The sequence below is a fragment of the Rhinoderma darwinii genome, chromosome 3 (genome assembly GCF_050947455.1).
Source record: "Rhinoderma darwinii isolate aRhiDar2 chromosome 3, aRhiDar2.hap1, whole genome shotgun sequence".
Classification (NCBI taxonomy): domain Eukaryota; kingdom Metazoa; phylum Chordata; class Amphibia; order Anura; family Rhinodermatidae; genus Rhinoderma; species Rhinoderma darwinii.
Genome location: NC_134689.1, coordinates 293334869 through 293351988, shown reverse-complemented (window position 1 = coordinate 293351988; position 17120 = coordinate 293334869). Strand labels below are relative to the sequence as shown.

The 17120-nt window shown below is 41.7% G+C and overlaps 1 protein-coding gene across 4 annotated transcripts in view; it reads left to right on the top strand.

Moving 5' to 3' along the window:
• Nucleotides 1–210: 210 nt before the first annotated feature.
• LOC142749704 (lamin-B3-like) overlaps nucleotides 211–17120 on the top strand; it is a 34285-nt gene continuing 17375 nt past the window's right edge. For 2 of the 4 annotated variants that reach the window (XM_075858073.1, XM_075858074.1), the window contains exons 1-5: nucleotides 211–831; nucleotides 2096–2252; nucleotides 4030–4155; nucleotides 5593–5763; nucleotides 15850–15984. In XM_075858073.1, the coding sequence (XP_075714188.1) occupies nucleotides 473–831; nucleotides 2096–2252; nucleotides 4030–4155; nucleotides 5593–5763; nucleotides 15850–15984 (948 nt within the window). In that variant the 5' untranslated portion in view covers nucleotides 211–472. The remainder of the gene's footprint in view (nucleotides 832–2095; nucleotides 2253–4029; nucleotides 4156–5592; nucleotides 5764–15849; nucleotides 15985–17120) is intronic. The other 2 variants (XM_075858076.1, XM_075858075.1) reach the window with 2 other exon arrangements.

The following is a 17120-nucleotide window of genomic DNA, read 5'->3' as shown; positions in this document are numbered from 1 at the left end:
CAAAGTGGATGAGATCTGAACACATTGGCATCAAAACTGTGTGTGATCCTGGCCTTGCTGTGCAGAATAAAGCAGCAGACTACTTGCCCATCAAATCCATTGAAAACTGACAGAACAGATCAGAACAGGTGTGACTACACCTGTAGACACGGAGACTGGTTGGTCAGTTTATACACAGCACCACAAGTCCCAGGATGCTGACTCGTCTATAGCAGTCAGCCGACCATCCTCAGCGCCCTGTATACTGCAGGATGGGAATCCCAATACCGTCACCTGCTGAGGACCGGCTGTACTGAGAGCGCACATGGGAGGACGCGCGGTGTGTGCTGCACGCAGTGGATGAGCCGCTCTGGACCGGTACAAGAACACAGTAGCCCGCATTTCCCGGGGAGGTAATATATGGGGACACTGGGAGCCGCCGCCTCAGTTGTATGTTTGGACCCGACAGGAGCTCAGTCATAGAGAAGCAGACATGGCCTCGTCCACACCTAGAAACACCCGGACCACCTCAGCCGCTGCAGGTGCCCCCTCTCCGGGAAGCCCGACCCGCCTGAGTCGACTACAGGAGAAAGAGGAGCTGCGGCACCTCAATGACCGGCTGGCTGCGTACATCGAGCGGGTGAGGTCTCTGGAGGCGGATAAGTCGCTGCTGAAGCTGCAGCTGGAAGAGAAGGAGGAGGTCACCACCCGGGAGGTGTCTAACCTGCGCCTACTCTATGAGACCGAACTGGCCGATGCCCGCAAGCTGCTGGACCATACGGCCAACGAGAGGGCCCGGCTGCAGATGGAGCTCGGCAAGACCCGGGAAGATCACCGACAACTGCAGGCCAGGTAACAGAAAGCACTCCTGTATTTCACTGCATGTAATGGGGAGATTTACTGAGGGGAGTTCTGTCACAAATTACGGGAAAAATTTAAAACAAATCAATGCCTCAAATTGTCGCTTGACACTTTTTTTCCGCTTTGAAAATCTTCTAGAGCAGTTGTGGAATGTGCAACTTTCTTCATTGTGAGATGTGGGCCATTTTTTGGAGCAAAATACTAGTGTACGTGTACAGCAGCCGTGAAGTGGAAACCGAAAAAGTGCGTCTAATATGTCTAGCGAAACCTGGTGTTTTCCATCACTTTCCAAATGAGGAAAGTGGCAGAAATGATAGGTGAAGTAGTCGCATTCTGTGCAGCCACTCTTTAAACCCTTCCGGGCCTCATAAATATAGAGGTTGGCCGAAACTATCTAGATTTTTTTTTTGTTTACACCAGAAAACTGGTGCAAATATTCAATAATGAATCCGCCCAACGTTCCATGTATACCATATTGATAACTTACTGAAATTTGCGTAATTTGCCAGCGTGTAAATTCATACATTCAGCAGCACTATTGATACATTTCCCCCATTGTACAGGCCTATATGCAGTAGAGCTGAGTTTGTCATGTGGTGTTTCTCCCTCTCGAGACCCCCTTTCTCTCCCGGTCAGCCAGTGTAGGGCAATTTAACTTTAATTGGCACAATGAAATACTGCATTTCCCCCTTGTAGCACCCGCTGCAGGGGAAATGTGCGACCGCCCACGTTTTTCCCAGTATTCCGCTGATTTCCAGTGGGTCAACATTTGGAAAAGGAGGATGATCAGATGGATCAATACCTTCACGCTGTCTGAGGAGCATGGTCCTAAAAAATGTCTCAAGAACAGCACATTACAAAGGAAGTGCAAGTCATGTGTTTTACCACAAATGATCAAGATGGATGTAAATTGACAAATTCCGCTGCGACAGGGGTTATCACACAGCCTTTCCAGAGTCCTGAATGGCAAGTAACATCTGCAAGATGAGTTTCCCTGAATAACCATGTAGATTTCCTTTCAGGACTAGGAGATCTGGGTGACAACTGCTGTGGATGCTGTAATAGGAGACCTATTGGTTGTCACCCACAAAAACAGCGAAGTAGAATGGTTAATAAGTTCACAGGGCAAAAAATAAGTTGTTTTTTTTTTGGGGTGTACGTTTTCATAATATCCCAAAATTTGAAATCTTATATCTCAATATTGCCATCGCTATATGACGAGTTGACATGTTAATCATTGCTTATCTGATTTCAGAAATAGCAGGAAAGAATCTGACTTAACTTTGACTCAGAACCTACTGCGAGATTTAGACGCTAAACTGAACACGAAAGAAGCTGAGCTCACCACTGCGCTAAGTGCCAAGAGGAGCCTGGACGAGCAGATTCAGGAGCTAACGGCTCAAATAGTCTTTGTAAGTAGCCGCCTGTAACCCTTCCCCTGCCAGGGGGTCGCTGGCAACATTGTCCTGCTATCTAGCCTGTGACCAGTTTGATACGATGGTGAATGATCATACAAAGATTTGAACATACTGTTCACATATGCATTGTGGCTTTCATTCATAATAGTAGTCACAACGCCGTGCCCGGGTTCATCGTATGCTTGATCTAAATGGCGCCTGACGACCCAATTATCTATAATGGGCTTTGTCGGGGTTCCATTGTTTTGATGGCAGGAATAGCACTGCTTGCTGTGCGATTCTTGCCGTTAAGTGACAGAACTGCTAACGGACCCCACTGTAAGTCAATGGGGGTCCGTCGGATGTCTCAAATGGCATTGCGATCGTCACCTTACACATACCAGGTTTTTAAAGGGATGTGAATGTTTCCTATATAAACTGGGTTGTGGCTTAACATTACTGTAGTCTTTTCTATAATGAAGGACTCCAAACGTTTTACTTTGTCTGTCCCACGTTGTTCTGTACGGCTTCTATGGGTTACCAGTAAGAAAGAGGCACAAGCTAGTGCCCATAGAATTGCGAAAAATCTGCAGGTATTGTTTTAAATTGGTGCTGATATTTTTTGTTTTGTGGGTATTAAGTAGGGGCAGAAACAGGGGGGGAAATCTGTTTTTTTTTTCCATATTCTGTTCTGAGGTAATGTGTCGAATCTAATAGTATTTAACCCAAAAATGTAAATCCTCTAGTTCCCCAGTGCAAAGCGCTGCTAAACATGTGCCGTGTGACTCCACTTTTATGCAAATAACAGACCCCATTTTAGTTTTACATTTATATAGAAATAATTTTGCCGATAAGATTATTAGGGTATGTACAGATGCTGCAGAGGTTTTGCATTGTGGATTTTATGATGAGAAACTGCTCTGCAATTCCGCAAGATAATAGGCATTCGGTGTAGTTGACACTTCGCAGCATGCCCTGAAATACACACCTAGGGGGGTTTTGAATAGTGTTGTGCTGTAATTTGTCATGAGTTTTAAGTGTTTAAATCACCCCGAAAATCCGCAACAAATCTGCCGCCTTTGAACACATTCTTGCACAACCGGTGGCAAGGGATAATTTTTGTATGTTTGGGGCAAGGAACATTCTGCATGATATGAATGCATTCTTGTCTGAACACCGGAAGCTTATGCCAAATGTACTTGTGTCGCACACTATGTGTAATACTAGTGCGTATGGCTTCAGAGGTGTGCTTTTATTTTTCTGTAAACTGGTTACCAATGATCTGTGTACAGCGACCTGTAGAGAAGACACAGATTATGTCTTCACCGCATGCCCTCCAGCCCCTTCTGCCCCAGGGTTTTCCTGCCTGCATTCAGGAGCATGCAGTGTTGGCGAACGAGGCACGTATATTAACAGGCTAATGCCACCGAGACTTTAAGGCCAGGTCAGACGTAGTCTAGTCTTCCCGCCACGGATTTCACCCTGCTTTTTTGCAAAATAAAAATTATCCTGCAGATTTTCAAACTAACCACATGCCTTTAATGCCTCATGTATTTTGTTAGCGACGCATGAATGGGGCTGTCCATGCCCTAGCCAAATGTATTGTACAGTAAATTGTCACAGATTTTCTGTACAGAATATCCCAAATCTGCATCATCTGAATATACGCCGCTGGGAAGGGGTTAGGTAGGAATATAATGCCCCTTTATGCCTTAGCCACATTGTACCTCAATCCGTTTTCAGAGCGGTCTCCATACGTTTTATGTAATCCGCATGTCGTTTTTCTTTTCAGCTTGAAACTTCTTTAAGAGACACAACAAAGCAGCTTCACGATGAAATGCTATGGAGAGTCGACCTGGAAAATAAAATGCAAACTCTTAAAGAACAATTGGATTTTGAGAAAAATATTCACGGTCAGGTAACTTACAATTTGTTTGAATAAAGGATGGGTTGGGCTGTTTGCTTTAAAGTGGACATTTTTATATAAAGTCATGTTTGTTTATTTTTTACATACTCCTGGTTTAATTTCCATGCTTGAATGACTGAAAATCCTGAATTATTGGGTTGTTCTGGACCGCAGTAATTCCAGAAAACGGGAGTTTTAAAGTGAGGCCCCTTTCACCTGATAAAGATTTTGTGCTTGCTGCAGAAACTACTGCAATCAGATCAATTTAACTGGTTTTCAGTCGCAGAAATTTCTGCAGCAAAAGCTGCAGTGTGTGCAGGGAGCCTTAAGGAATTTTATTAAACATGGAGTGTTTAAAAGAGTTGGGTTGTTGCTGAGAAAAGGGCCTGATGTGTTTCCAGTATCTTAGTGTCATAATTGTAGTGTGCTTACCCCAGTAGGCATAAAGTATGAATCCTGTTTTTGGCTTTCAGCGGTGCTGAAACTTCCCTTCCTCAGAAATCTCTAAATAGATAGTTCTGCTAGTTCACGCAGAAGGATTGTCCAGGCCCACTTGGTCTAAAGTAAAAACATGCCCAGTTGTCCATTGAGAAACTCATTAGCATAAAGCTAAAATCGCTAATAACATGGTGAAAATAGATCGGTTTTTTTTTTTTTATTTAAATCAAAAGCACTGCTGTCACCTACATTATAGCACTCCTCTCCTTATGTAGGAGATAGGGCACTTATAATGTGGTGACAGAGCCTCTTTAATAAATCTCCCTCAATTTGTCCTAAAGGCATAAGAGGTCTTAAAGGGAACCTGTCACCAGCATTTCACCTATTGAACTTTACTTATCCCTCGCTGGCCGCTGCTATGAAAAGTTAATTGCCGTTATCCTCTCTCCTAATCTCCTCCTCCGAATGTAAATAACGGTCTGCAAACATTTTGCGCCTTTTATCATAATAATCTGGTGTTCCGTTATACGCACACACCAGAAGAGGACATCAATGCACAAGCGCAGGAGTTTGTGTGCTGGGGGAAGTGGTGGAGCTGTCAATCAAAAGTAAGGAGGCGGGGTTAACTCGGAAAGACTTGAGGAATGAAGATATGACGCTCTTGAAAGGAAGATTTGACTTTTATGCTCATTAGCATACGGTGTGGGAACACTAAAAAACTGAATACTAAAGCTACAGAGCCGACAATTATAGGTTATATAGAAATTATTTTTCACCCTCTACCTCCAGGTATTGCTGGTTTAATAGGTGAAATGCTGGTGACCGGTTCCCTTTAATGTTCTAATTTTATCTGCAAGCTTATTTTTCTATAAATTTTGTACATTTTGGTTATTTGGTTTGTAAATAAATCGTTCACGTTTTGGACACTCCGTTTCACATTAATAAGAAGCAACCAATTCAAAGATAACCTTATCGTACTGTGAAATTATTCTTTCTTCCTTTCCTCTACAGGAGGTGCGGGAAATGAAGAAACGACATGATACCAGGATTGTAGAGATTGATTCTGGCCGGCGCGTAGAATTTGAGAGCAAACTAGCTGAAGCCTTGCAGGATTTAAGAAAGGACCATGAGCAGCAAATCATGGACTACAAGGAGCAGCTAGAAAAAACGTTTAGTGCTAAGGTGAGTATGGGTATAATTGTAAGGCTACTACTATTCTTTTTCATAAACTAATGAAAGAACAGCAGAGCGTGAACAATAGATACTTTGTTTTATTAATGCAGTCATATATATTGCTTTACAGCTTTCTACTAGTTCTCTATATTGCTACATGATTAAAATATGCAGATCCTTAGAGGATCAGTCACTAGCTTAGTAATGCAATCCCCTAACTGAAAATTGTCTCCCAAAACGTTTATTTTAAGTTATGAGCTTTTTTTTTTTCTAAAAGTGCAAATTAGGCTATACTAGCCAAAGCTGCTCTTAATCTGTAGGCGATGTTTGTGTTTTCTGTATGACGCTGTCCAATTAGCGTCAAAGTTCTTCTCCTCTTCTCTGCACAGTGTGATCTCTGCTTCAGTTGTGAGATCACGCTGTGTTTACACATCTGGCTGCAGCTCCTTCAACACTGTCTCAGCGCTCATCCAAGAAGATGGTCTCTGCATCGATCGTTTCATCCATGGACTGTCTTCCTGGATGAGCGCTGAGGCGATCTGTTGAATGACATGCGGCCAGAAATGTAAACACCGCGTGATCTCGCAATTGAAGCGGAGACCACGCTGTGCAGGGAAGGGAAGAAGTTGTATGACGCCGATTGGACAGCGTCATACAGACAACACAAACATCGCTGACAGAGCAGCGTTACCGCCCCTTTGACTAGTATAGCATATTTAGAATAAATCTCATGACTTTTAAATAATTGTTTTGGGACAAAATTTTCACTGGAATTATCAGCGTGACCGCACCTATTAGCTTTGGAGACTGAACATTACTACTCTTTAAAAGTATTGACTTAAAGGATGACCATATTGTGTCACCGTGCATACTACAGGAGTACAGTGCTAGCCTTGTCTACATTCGAGATATTGCATTGGTTGTTCTAGACCCTGGTTCATTAGGAGATGGCATTTATGTTTTGTACTGATGAGCTGGTGAACATTGGCTAACAACAAGGAAATAATTATGTCCTTGTATCATTTATATAACATGTTTATGGAGAGAATGTTGCACTGTTTATTCCTACAGGTATAATGGTTTAGTCACTAAGACAGACCCCACCTTTGACATGGAAAAATATATTTTAACAAATATATTTAAAAAAAAAAAAAAAAAGTTTTTCATGTCAATCCTTCCTTCCTACCTTCATTCATTCTCAAACCCCCCAATATGCAGTTTACACCCTTCTCCTAGTTTCAGACTTTTCTCATGTGTGCATGTCCCCCTCAGTAATACATGCTGAGTGTGAGGTCTGTGAATCCAGGGTGCTTCTGTCTTCACTCGATCTCCTGTATCAGCACAGCTTCATTCCTGTACTGCTTTTCCTTTCTACAGCCCATGAGGGATCTCTTCTCCCTTGTGCTGACAGACACTGATGCTGAGGAGAGTGTGATTTTTTTTTTTTTCCCCCTCTCTCCCCCTGCGCTATTGGCTGTAGTTATCTATCCAAATCTATCCAAATCTATCCAAATCTATCCTATTCACACTGCCCCTGCATAGTCTGCTGTGGGTGCTCTCCTCTCTTTACACTGATATGTGTGATTTCCTCCTCCCTTTCCTTTACTTTCCTCTTTATCTTTACTCTTATGTGACAGCCTTATGATCTGCCCTCCCTGAACACTTGGATGCTTTTCTCCCTCTCCACACTCTGACCTGCTTTGTGCAACCTCCTCCCTCCTCACTGCTGCTATCTCTAAGGTCTCTTTCACACATAGGTATTTAGGTCAGTATCTTGCATCAGTTTTTGGAAAGCAAAATCAGGAGTAGAACATAAACCTACAAAAATCATAATTGAAAGATTTGCACCGTTTCCTAGTTCAGGATTACAAATACTGACCTAAATACTGCTGTTTGAAAGAGGCCTAAGGGCTTATTCAGACGAAGGTAAATATCATCCGTGTGACGGACGTTTTGTTTTTTAACGGCCCTCACACAGCTGCATGTACATATTTCAGTGGGGCAGTTCACACGGTTGTGAAAAAATAAGACTTGTCCTATTTTTGTTTGTTTTCAGCGGTCCCCAAATAGATTCAAGTTTATGAGAAACCATTTGCACTAGATCTGTCACCATTGAAATCAATGGTGATGCAAACGGAAACCTATGGTTTCCGTTTGTTTCAGTCAGGGTTCCCTTCTGACGGAAAGCATAGACGGAACGTTACAATGGAGCCCTGACGCAGATGTGAACGAAACCTTATTGATGAAAGTTTCAGCTTTTAGAGTGAAGTTCAGAGGTTATATCCTTCACTGAAACATTGAACTTGTGACATGTTGATCAAAGAGAAGTAACAAATGGTGCGTGATCATGTGTTGCTAGGTTGACACGTTTTGTTTCTGTACTCTGAACGGGGCGTGAACATGTGACTGCTACAAGAACAGCGATTTCTTAACATGTTTGAACCATATAATGCCATCTCTATTACAGGACTAACTATATATTTTTTTTATTTTTTTTACTTTGCTCGATTAACGCCTTCTCACTGCAGCCGCTTTTGACATGCCTGACAGAGCCTCATTTTACTAATCTGACATGTCACTTTTAGGGATGCACGATGCATCGAAACTTCGATACTGTGCATCCCCAAACGGTTCGATACTGCTTTTTCATGTATTTCGATACTTAGCTGCACAGCTCAGTATAGTAACACATGAATGTGTGAGAGCGGGGCTGCGGCTGTGTAATACAGCCATTGCCCCGCTCTGGAGTCCTGATAACAAGTGTGCGCTGTCTGGATGATGCGATGCGACCAGCGCTGCACTAATGAGCGGCGGCACTGAAGACCGAGCATGGCGGGCACACTGCAAAACACCCCTATGTTCTGTCCTCCGTGCCTGAACTGCCGCTCATTACTGCAGCGCTGGCCGCATCACCTCATGCTGACCGCGCGCGCACTTAATGTCACGAGTGGGGCAATTGCTGTATTACACAGCCCCACTCTATAACGGCGGAGATCAGAGAAACATCTCATCTCCGCCGCTATTCCCCTGAATGCTGCCATCAAAACTGACTGCAGCATTCAGGAGGAAGTGAGAAGGGGGGATGCCCCTGGATCACGTCACAGGGAATTCCTGTGACGCGATCGAGGGCCATACCATATATGGGCAGACAGCCCAGGGTCCATTGAAGGACCCAAGGGCTGTCCTACCATATTTCTTGTTTTTAGGGCATACTCAGGTATGTCCTAACAACTGCCTGTGTACTATCTGTACACAGGCTAATGTACTGGCATATAGATATATGCCTGTGTACTATCAGTATATAGATATGTCAGTACATTAAAGTTTAAAAATAAAGTAGAAACAAAGTAATGTTAAATAAAATAAAAATATACACCTTTTTTTACAATAAACATTAAAATAAGTCTCAATACATAAAATATACACACATTCGGTATTGGTGCGGCCGTAATAACCTGCACAACAATTTTTTTGCATCCTTTGATGTGTACGCTGTAAAAAAATAAAATAAACACGGCTTTCTTTCACTTATTGTGAGGCACGAGGTGTGATGAATTTAACCTCCATGTGCCACAGATTAATAGTAATTAACCCCATCATGTACCTTACACATTAACCCATTATGACTGAGAAACATGATGGGGTTAATTACTATTAATGTGAGGCGCATTCAAAATTCATCACACCTCGCACCTCACATCAGAAAACGGAAGAATTTTTTTTTTAATTACTGTTGGCAAAGTATCGAATTGGTATAGAAATCGCAATACTACACAAAGTATTGGTATCGAAGTCCAAATTCTGGTATCGTGACATCCCTAGTCACTTTATGGGATAATACACTTGGAATGCTTTTACCTATCCAAGCAATTCTGAGATTCTTTTCTCATGACACATTGTACTTTGTCAGAGGTAAGATTTGGTCGATACATTCATTGCTTATTTGTGAAAAACACCAAAATTTAGAGCAAACTTGCAAAAAAAATTTCATTTTTCTAAATAAAAATGTATCTGCTTGTAAGACAGATGGTTCTAACACACAAAATAGTTACTAATTAACATTTCCCATATGTCTACGTTTTTTGCATCCTGTTTTTGAACATCCTTTTATTTTTCTAGGACGTTACAAGGCTTAGAAATTTACCAGACATTTTCTCTTTTTCAAGAAAATTTCAAGCCTATTTTTTTAGGGACCAGTTCAGTTCTGTAGTGGCCCATAGATTAGAAACACCCATAAATCACCCCATTTAAAAAGTGCACCCCTCAAAGTATTCAAAACAGCATTGAGAAAGTTTATTAACCCTTTAGGCGAAACAGGAATTACAGCAAAGTGTAGGTAAAATTTACAAATTAAATTTTTTTGCAGAAATTCCATTTTAATCTATTTTTTTTAAAGGTTTTACCAGAGAAACATAACTCACTAGTTATTACCAAGATTCTGCAGGAGCACCTAGCGGATTTTCCCAACATTTCTAAAGCAAGTTCTCCAGACTATGGAAATACCCAACATGTGGTCATAAACTGTTTGGGCAAGCGGCAGGACTCCGAAAGGAAGGCACGCCATTTGGCTTTTGGAGTACAGATTTTGCTGGATTGCTTTTCTCTGCACCATGTTGCATTTATAAAGCTCCTAAGATACTAGTACAGTGGAAACCCCCAAAAGTGACTCCATTTGGGAAACTACACCCCTAGTGGAATTCATCTAGGGGTGTAGTGAGCATTTTGACCCCACAGGTGTAACATAAATTTCATTAGAATTGGGCAGTGAAAATGAAATTTTATTATTTTTTTTCCACGAAGACATAGCTTTAGGTCAAAATGTTTAATTTTCTCATCAAATAAAGGAGAAAAAGCACCCCAACATTTGTAAAGCCACTTCTCCAGAGTACGGAAATACCCCATATGTGGTTGGTAATAAACTACTGTATGAATACACATCAGGACTCAGAAGGGAAGGAGCGCCATTTGGCTTTTGGAGAGAAGATTTTGCTGGATTGGTTTTTCTGCACCATGTCTCTTTTGCAAAGCCCCTTAGGTACCAGTACAGTGGAAACTACCCAAAAGTGACTCCACTTGGTAAACTACACCCATTGAGAAATTCATCTAGGTGTAGTGAGCATTTTGACCCCACAGGTGTCTCATAGATTTTATTAGAAATGGGCAGTGAAAATGAAAAATTACATTATTTTCCAATAAGACTTGGCATTAGTTAAAACATTTTTCATTTTCTCAACAAATAAAGGAGAAAAAGCACTGTAACATTTGTAAAGCAACTTCTCCCAAGTACGGAAATACCCAACATGTGGTTATAAACTGCTGTTTGGATACACAGCAGGATACAAGCGAAGGAGCGGCATTTGGCAGTTGGAGCGCAGATTTTGCAGGATTGATTCCTGGGCGCCATGTTGCATTTACAAAGCCCCTGAGGTACCGGTACAGTAAGAACCCCTAAAATGTGGTAAACTACACCCCTTGGGGAATTAATCTAGGGGTGTAGTGAGCATTTTGACCACACAGGTTTTTGCTGAATATATTAGAAATGGGATGTGAAAATAAAATAAAAAATTAACATTTGTTTTGCGAAAAGATGTAGTTCTAGCCCAAAATTTTCATAAGGACTAGGAGAAAAGCACCTCAACGTTCATAAAGCATTCTCTCCAGAGTAAGGCAATACACGTGGTCATAAACTGCTATTTGGACACACAGCAAGGCTCCAAAGGGAAGGAGCACCATTTAGTATTTGGAGTGGAGATTTTACCAGATTAGTTTTTTGACACCATGTTGCATGTTGAGCTATAGTACCAGTACAGTCGAACCCCCGAAAAATTACCCCATTTTGGAAACTAGATCCCTCAAGGAATTTTATCTAGGGGTGTAGTGAGCATTTTGACCCCACAAGTGTTTTGCAAAAATGAGTCCATAATAGATGTTGCAGGTTGAAAATTGCAGTTTTCCACATATATGTAATTTCAGTGCCCAATGTGTTGTGCCAGCTTGTACAACCGTAGACACACACCCCATAAATTGTTAAGCGGGTTCTCCAGAACACAGTAATACCCCATATGTGGTCATAAATTGACCTTTGGGTACACTGCCAGGCTCAGTTGGACCACCATTTGGATTTTGAAGCGCAGATTTTGCTTGGCGTTTTACTGGTATTTCAGCTTATAATGTGGGGCCTTATGTAAGCTGGGCGGAGTACCTCAGGGTATATGTAAGCTGGGCGGAGTACCTCAGGGTATATGTAAGCTGGGCGGAGTACCTCAGGGTATATGTAAGCTGGGCGGAGTACCTCAGGGTAGATGTAAGCTGGGCGGAGTACCTCAGGGTAGATGTAAGCTGGGCGGAGTACCTCAGGGTAGATGTAAGCTGGGCGGAGTACATCAGGGTATATGTAAACTGGGTGGAGTGCATCAGGGCATAATAGGATGATGTAATAATGGGGTGAATGAATAATCCATGGATTGGTGTGGTACACTTTGAACCAATCCTTTATGCACAGGCCGGGTTTTTGGGCTATTGTACAAAATATCTGCGCTCCAGAATATTTGACTTCTTCACTAGCCCTATAAGCAGCACAAGGCCCTAAAGTTTCCTCATCTCTGCTGCATCTACAGGGTCCACCTGTGGGTTCCAGCAAATGACGATGTGGGGTATTTAGTGAAATTCTACTGGACCTAAAAAGTTAGTCTGGGCCGTCATTTAGCATCATTTTGCATCATTGCGTTTTGAGTGACATGTTATTTTTCCGTTGACGGAGCTGTGTGAGGGCTTGGTTTTTGTGGAACGAGCTGTAATTTTTATTCGTTCCGTTTTGGGGTACATGTGACATGTGTTTATTTATTAATTATTTTTTTTTAATCTTATCCCTATTTATTCAATTTTTTGGGGAGATGAGGAAACCAAAAAAAGTAATTCTAGCACGGTTTTGTTTTATTTTTTACAGTGTTCACCGTGCAGTATAAACAACATGTTAACTTTATTCTGCGTGTCGATACGATTACAGCGACACCAAATTTATATTGATTTTTTTACGTTTCACTGCGTTCCCACAATAAAAATACTCTTTTCTAAACAAATCATGTTTTAGTGTCGCCATTTTCTGACCGCCATAACTTTTTTAATTTTTTAGTTGATATTGCTTTGGGAGGACTTGTTTTATGCGTGACGAACTGTAGTTTCTATTGGTACCATTTTGCATTACTTGCCACTTTTTGATCACTTTTTGTTACATTTTTTTTGAGACAAGATGACAAGTGCTGTCATTGTTTTTTATGAAACATTTTTACGGTGTTCACTGTGCGGTAAAAATGTGTTATTTTTATAGATCAGGCCGTCCCGAACGTGGCGATACCTATTATGTATAGTTTTTTTTCATGTTTTCATTTTCTAATAATAAAGGAGTTGATCAGGGAAACAGGACGATCTATTGTTATTAGTTTAAAACGTTTTATTTTCCTTTAAAAAAAAAATTTATTTTTTTTTTTTTTTATACTTTCTTGAGGACTTAAAGATCTGATCTTCTGATCCCCAGTACAATACACTGCACTACTTATTGTGTTGTAACTGTCATTCTTCATCTGACAGTTAGGTCTTATTCAGACGAACGGGATATACGTCCGTGCAACGCGCGTGATTTTCACGCGCGTCGCACGGACCTATATTAGTCTATGGGGCCGTGCAGACAGTTGCGTGATTTTTACGCAGCGTGAGTCCGCTGCGAAAAACTCACGACATGTCCGTTCTTTGTGCGTATTTTGCGCATCACGCACCCATTGAAGTCAATGGGTGCGTCAAAATCACGCATGCCACACGGAAGCACTTCCGTGGGAAGCGCGTGATTCGCGCAACCGCTGTAAAACTATGAATGTAAACAGAAAAGCACCACATTTCCCTGTGCTGGTCACTAGAGGGAGCAATTCCCAAAATTGCAGCATTGGCAATGTGGTAAAGCAACATTTGAGAAGACACACTCGCTCTAGCATCCTCAAACAATCCCACCTCCTTTATCCTGGCTAGTGCCAGGAGAAAGGAGGGGATTGAATGTACAAACCTCCTACACTGTGTGCTGCCATTTTTTGAGCGAATACACAGTGTAGTAGGCTTACATACAGTGGTAATCACACAGTAAAACACGAACAAACACAGACATAACTTACCTGCTCCTGCCGCCGCTCCCTCCCGTCCGTCTGCTCCCTCCGCTCCTAGTGCTTGCTTCAGAACACATGTCCGGAAGCCACGACCGGAAGTAGTCATCTTACGGTCCGGCCGCGGCTTCTGGTCCACAAGAAAATGGCGCCGGATGTCGCTCGGCCGAAGACCTTCCATTTGGACTGTCAGACGGCGTACGCTATAGTGAATGGAACTGCTCCCGTTCGCATTCTCTATGGGGGGGTTGTATGTGCCATATTCCATGTCTGTATGTGTCGTTAATTGACACATACAGAAATGAAAAAAAAAAATGGCAGCCCCCATAGAGAAGTAAAAGATAAAAAATAAAAAAAAAAGTAAAACACAAACACACAAATATATATTTTTTTTAATAAACCACTAAAAGCAAATTGATATAAAAAAATATTTTTTTCGCGACACCTTTCCTTTTAACAAGGGTTCCTAGCCTCAACCTAGGAAGCCTGCACCCACTGCTGTTGCTGTTCTGCTTTATTCTTTTTCTCATTTTTATATATATATATATATATATATATCCCCCTTAGTGACCAGCCCATTTTAGGCCCTAATGACCAAGCTATTTTATTCGTTTTTCTATAGTCGCATTCAAAGAGCTATAACGTTTTTATTTTTTCGTCTACATAGCTGTATGAGGACTTGTTTTTTGCGGGATTAGTTGTGCTTTTTAATGGCACCATTTTTGGGTACATATAATTTTTATATTAACTTTTATTAACCCTTTTGGGGGGGATTATAAAAAAAAACTGAAATTCTGCCATTGTTCTATTCGTTTTTAAATTGGCGCCGTTCACTATGCGACGTAAATAACATGTTACCTTTATTCTATGGGTCGGTACGATTACGGCGATACCACATATGTAGAGGTTTTTTTATGTTTTACGACTTTTGCACAATAAAAACACTTTTGAACTAAAATTATTTGCTTTTGCATCGTCGCTTTCCAAGAGCCGTAATTTTTTTATTTTTCCATCAATGTAGTGATTTTTTGGGCTTGTTTTCTGCGGGACGAGACGTAGTTTTGAATGGTACTGTTTTGGGGTGCATGGGACTTATTGATTCATTTTTATTATGACTTTTTTGTGGGGCAATGGAAAAAAAATGCAATTTCGCCATGGTTTTTTGCGTTTTTTTTACGGTGTTCACTTTGCGGTTTAAATTACATATTAACTTTATTAATGGAGTCATTACGGTCGCGGCGATACCACATATGTGTACTTTTTTATTTTTTTACACTTTTACTAAATAAAACCACTTTTTATGGAAAAAAATGGTTTTATTTATTTTTTTACTGTACTTTTTATTAATCATCTTTATTTCACATTGATTACTTATTTTATTAGTCCCACTAGGGGACTTTACTGTGCGATGTTCCGATCGCTGCTATAATGCTCTGGTATACTTCGTATACCAGAGCATTATTACCTGTCAGTGTAAATCTGACAGGCAATCTGTTAGGACGTGCCTCCGGCGCGTCCTAACAGGAATATGTCCAGGGCAGACCTGGGGGCTTTTATCAAGCCCCCGGCTGCCATGACACCCCATCGGAGACCCACGATTGCATTCGCGGGCCGCCGATGGGTGACAGAGGGAGCGCACTCCCTCTGTAAACAAAGTTAAATGCCGCGGTCGCTATTGACGGCGGCATTTAACGGGTTAAACGGCCGCGATCGAAGTAAACTTCGATCGCGGGCGTTGGAGCAGGAGCTCAGCTGTCATCAGACAGCAGAGCCCCGGCTCCAGCCTGCACGGGAGACCCGTGCAGGACTTAGACTAGGCTGACGTGAAAAGGCGTCAGCCTAGCCTAAGGCCCATTAGTGACCGACGTGAAAAGGCGTATTAGTAGTCACTAAGGGGATATATATTTAGTTATTCATTGTAAAAAATTTAAAATATTTATATCTGCAGATCTATTATAAACAAGTTACTATGATGGCCAAAGAGGCTTTAGAGCAGCAGCAAAGAGAAGATTTGGAATTAAAAAACAGGTTGGTAGAGAGTGAGGTCCAAGGACAGATAGAGAGGAGAAAAGATCAAGACCAGGTACAGATCTATAGTCTGAAAGTATTGTAAGTTGAAAAGTCAATAGAGAAAAGGAAAGATGGTGTTATTAAATCTAATTAACAGAGAAATCCAGCACTGTGTACTGGCATACAATTCAGAGCCACTTTACTACAGCATACCCGGTATGAAGTGCATCACAGGTAGACCGTCACTACTTATGCATTTCACACAAAGCCCTCTTAGTCATTGCGATTTGTAAGCGGTTGACCCAAAGTTCTTATGTGTTTATCTCTCTAATAAACTTTCTGCGATAAAGTTGCTCTGAATTTTGGGCCACTCAGCAGTGCTGAGTTTATCTTTTTGTTGAATGTACTGAAGAAGGTAAGAGTTGTTGACCTTAAAGAGGCTCTGTCACCAGATTTTGCAACCCCTATCTGCTATTGCAGCAGATAGGCGCTGCAATGTAGATTACAGTAACGTTTTTATTTTTAAAAAACGAGCATTTTTGGCCAAGTTATGACCATTTTTGTAGTTATGCAAATGAGGCTTGCAAAAGTCCAAGTGGGTGTGTTTAAAAGTAAAAGTCCAAGTGGGCGTGTATTATGTGCGTACATCGGGGCGTTTTTAATACTTTCACTAGCTGGGCGCTCTGAAGAGAAGTAACATCCTCTTCTCTTCAGAACGCCCAGCTTGTGACAGTGCAGATCTGTGACGTCACTCACAGGTCCTGCATCGTGACGGCCACATCGGCACCAGAGGCTACAGTTGATTCTGCAGCAGCATCAGCATTTGCAGGTAAGATCGACTTACCTGCAAACGCTGATGCTGCTGCAGAATCAACTGTAGCCTCTGGTGCCGATGTGGCCGTCACGATGCAGGACCTGTGAGTGACGTCACAGATCTGCACTGTCAGAAGCTGGGCGTTCTGAAGAGAAGAGGATGTTACTTCTCTTCAGAGCGCCCAGCTAGTAAAAGTATTAAAAACGCCCCGATGTACGCACATAATACACGCCCACTTGGACTTTTACTTTTAAACACACCCACTTGGACTTTTGCAAGCCTCATTTGCATAACTACAAAAATGGTCATAACTTGGCCAAAAATGCTCGTTTTTTAAAAATAAAAACGTTACTGTAATCTACATTGCAGCGCCTATCTGCTGCAATAGCAGATAG